The sequence below is a fragment of the Lottia gigantea genome, assembly GCF_000327385.1.
Source record: "Lottia gigantea unplaced genomic scaffold LOTGIsca_2506, whole genome shotgun sequence".
Classification (NCBI taxonomy): Eukaryota; Metazoa; Mollusca; class Gastropoda; family Lottiidae; genus Lottia; species Lottia gigantea.
Window position 1 is genome coordinate 7,193 of NW_008708758.1, and position 3,062 is coordinate 10,254.

At 36.0% G+C, this 3,062-nt stretch overlaps 1 protein-coding gene across 1 annotated transcript; it reads left to right on the forward strand.

Moving 5' to 3' along the window:
* Positions 1-628: 628 nt before the first annotated feature.
* LOTGIDRAFT_176676 (hypothetical protein) lies at positions 629-1,814 on the forward strand (the record flags this gene model as incomplete). The annotated part of the gene is made up of 2 exons (XM_009055808.1): positions 629-638; positions 781-1,814. The coding sequence occupies 2 exons, from the start codon at positions 629-631 to the stop codon at positions 1,812-1,814; spliced, it is 1,044 nt and encodes a 347-aa protein (XP_009054056.1).
* Between the last annotated feature and the right edge of the window lie 1,248 nt (positions 1,815-3,062).

Here is a 3,062-nt window from a genome sequence, read left to right on the forward strand (position 1 = left end):
TAGTGAGTACTACTCAACATCACTCACTACCAGTTCACCAATTTACTAATAATCTTTAACAAGATGAGCTGTAGTGATCACTACTCAACATCACTCACTAACAATTCACCAATTTACTAATAATCTTTAACAAGATGAGCTGTAGTGATCACTACTCAACATCACTCAATACCAGTTCACCAATTTACTAATAATTTTTAACAAGAAGAGCTGTAGTGAGTACTACTCAACATCACTCACTAACTGTTCACTAATTTACCAATAATTTTTAACAAGATGAGCTGTAGTGAGTACTACTCAACATCACTCACTAACAGTTCACCAATTTAACAACAATCTTTAACAATATGAGCTGTAGTGAGTACTACTCAACATCACTCACTACCAGTTCACCAATTTACCAATAATCTTTAACAAGAAGAGCTGTAGTGAGTACTACTCAACATCACTCACTAACAGTTCACCAACTTAACAATAATCTTTAACAAGAAGAGCTGTAGTGAGTACTACTCAACATCACTCACTAACAGTTCACCAATTTACCAATAATCTTTAACAAGAGCTGTAGTGAGTACTACTCAACATCACTCACTAACAGTTCACCAATTTAACAATAATCTTTAACAAGATGAGCTGTAGTGAGTACTACTCAACATCACTCACTAACAGTTCACCAATTTACCAATAATCTTTAACAAGATGAGCTGTAGTGAGTACTACTCAACATCACTCACTAACAGTTCACCAATTTACCAATAATTTACAATAAAAATGTATCAGCAATATTCCATTGTCATCGGGCAGCCATTTTTTCAGAACAGTGGCGCCTTGTTACGGCTCCTATATTGGCAAGGGAAATAACACTAACTGTTTGGGGTATTGCTAAAGATCTGAGACAGCTGGGACAAGACGGTGATGAAATCGATAGAGAGATCGAAGACAAATGTCAGTCAAGCTTTGTACAAAATATTCTAGATGGAGTAATAGACCGGATGTTTTGGGAACCTCCACCGAAAAGAACAGAAGGATTTCCTGAACATGTCGATCCAAAATGGTTCAAATCCATAACTGGTAGAGATTTATTCGCTTCAACCAATCCTGGCCATTTCTATCGTAGTGAAACCGTCGCTAAGATAATTGAAATAGCCGAATTATCACTTCCGGAAAATAAATTCGATAAATGGTCACTTCCGGTTAGCACCATTAGACAATCGTTGCTATATATGCAAGAAGAAGTGAAACTCCAAAAGCAAGTAGTTCTCAAAAATGAGATTGCCAATGCTTTTATGACGTATGTCGGCGATTTAACGCATGGTGTCGATTTCCCTGTAACAAACCGGAAGTACGCCATGTGTAAGCTGCTGCTTTTGAAAGTCTGTAACAATATCTGCGATATAGCTTCGCGGATCAAAAAAGCTCACGGAATTACTCTGGATATGGATTTTGAAATAGAATTTTCCAAAGACGACCCTAGGTCACAAACAGATGGTAGGCCTAATACGCCGGCTAAAAATCGCACCAAAACTCCCCCGAAAAGCCCTTCGCGTGATTCCAAAACTAAAAAGAAACATACTTCTAGAGACAGCTCGACTCCTAGTTCACCAACAAGCCCGAAATCCTCAAGGTTTGGAAAACTTGTGAAAGGAATTAGTGCAGCCATGAAATCCCAGTACAAACATCGAGCTCGACCTATAATGTATATGAAATATCTGGAAAAGTTACATATCAGCGCATATATCATTGTCAAAAACTACATTTACACTATCTCTGGCTTTCTTGCAGATTTACCCGAGGTAGAAACACTCCGGTTGTAAATAAATCGTTTTGATTTGCCTACTTAATTAAAGTCATTATATTAACTAATTCAATGTCGTTATCGGATTAAGTTGTAACAGTTCCATCTTCTGAGTAAAAACATATCACTAATCACCTTAAATTATCACTACTCAACATCACTCACTAACAGTTCACCAATTTATCAACAATTTTTAACAAGATGAGCTGTAGTGAGTACTACTCAACATCACTCACTAACAGTTCACCAATTTAACAATAATCTTTAACAAGATGAGCTGTAGTGAGTACTACTCAACATCACTCACTACCAGTTCACCAATTTACTAATAATCTTTAACAAGAAGAGCTGTAGTGAGTACTACTCAACATCACTCACTACCAGTTCACCAATTTACTAATAATCTTTAACAAGATGAGCTGTAGTGATCACTACTCAACATCACTCACTAACAATTCACCAATTTACTAATAATCTTTAACAAGATGAGCTGTAGTGATCACTACTCAACATCACTCAATACCAGTTCACCAATTTACTAATAATTTTTAACAAGAAGAGCTGTAGTGAGTACTACTCAACATCACTCACTAACTGTTCACTAATTTACCAATAATTTTTAACAAGATGAGCTGTAGTGAGTACTACTCAACATCACTCACTAACAGTTCACCAATTTAACAACAATCTTTAACAATATGAGCTGTAGTGAGTACTACTCAACATCACTCACTACCAGTTCACCAATTTACCAATAATCTTTAACAAGAAGAGCTGTAGTGAGTACTACTCAACATCACTCACTAACAGTTCACCAACTTAACAATAATCTTTAACAAGAAGAGCTGTAGTGAGTACTACTCAACATCACTCACTAACAGTTCACCAATTTACCAATAATCTTTAACAAGAGCTGTAGTGAGTACTACTCAACATCACTCACTAACAGTTCACCAATTTAACAATAATCTTTAACAAGATGAGCTGTAGTGAGTACTACTCAACATCACTCACTAACAGTTCACCAATTTACCAATAATCTTTAACAAGATGAGCTGTAGTGAGTACTACTCAACATCACTCACTAACAGTTCACCAATTTACCAATAATTTTTAACAAGATGAGCTGTATTCAGCATCACTCACTTAAGCAAATGATGACTGATTACATCCTTGAAGTAAGCTGCGCGATACTTTCATTGTGGTCTGAATTACTTAAAACATAAGAGATGTTATCTCCCTTTAATGGCATTTTAACTTATCAATT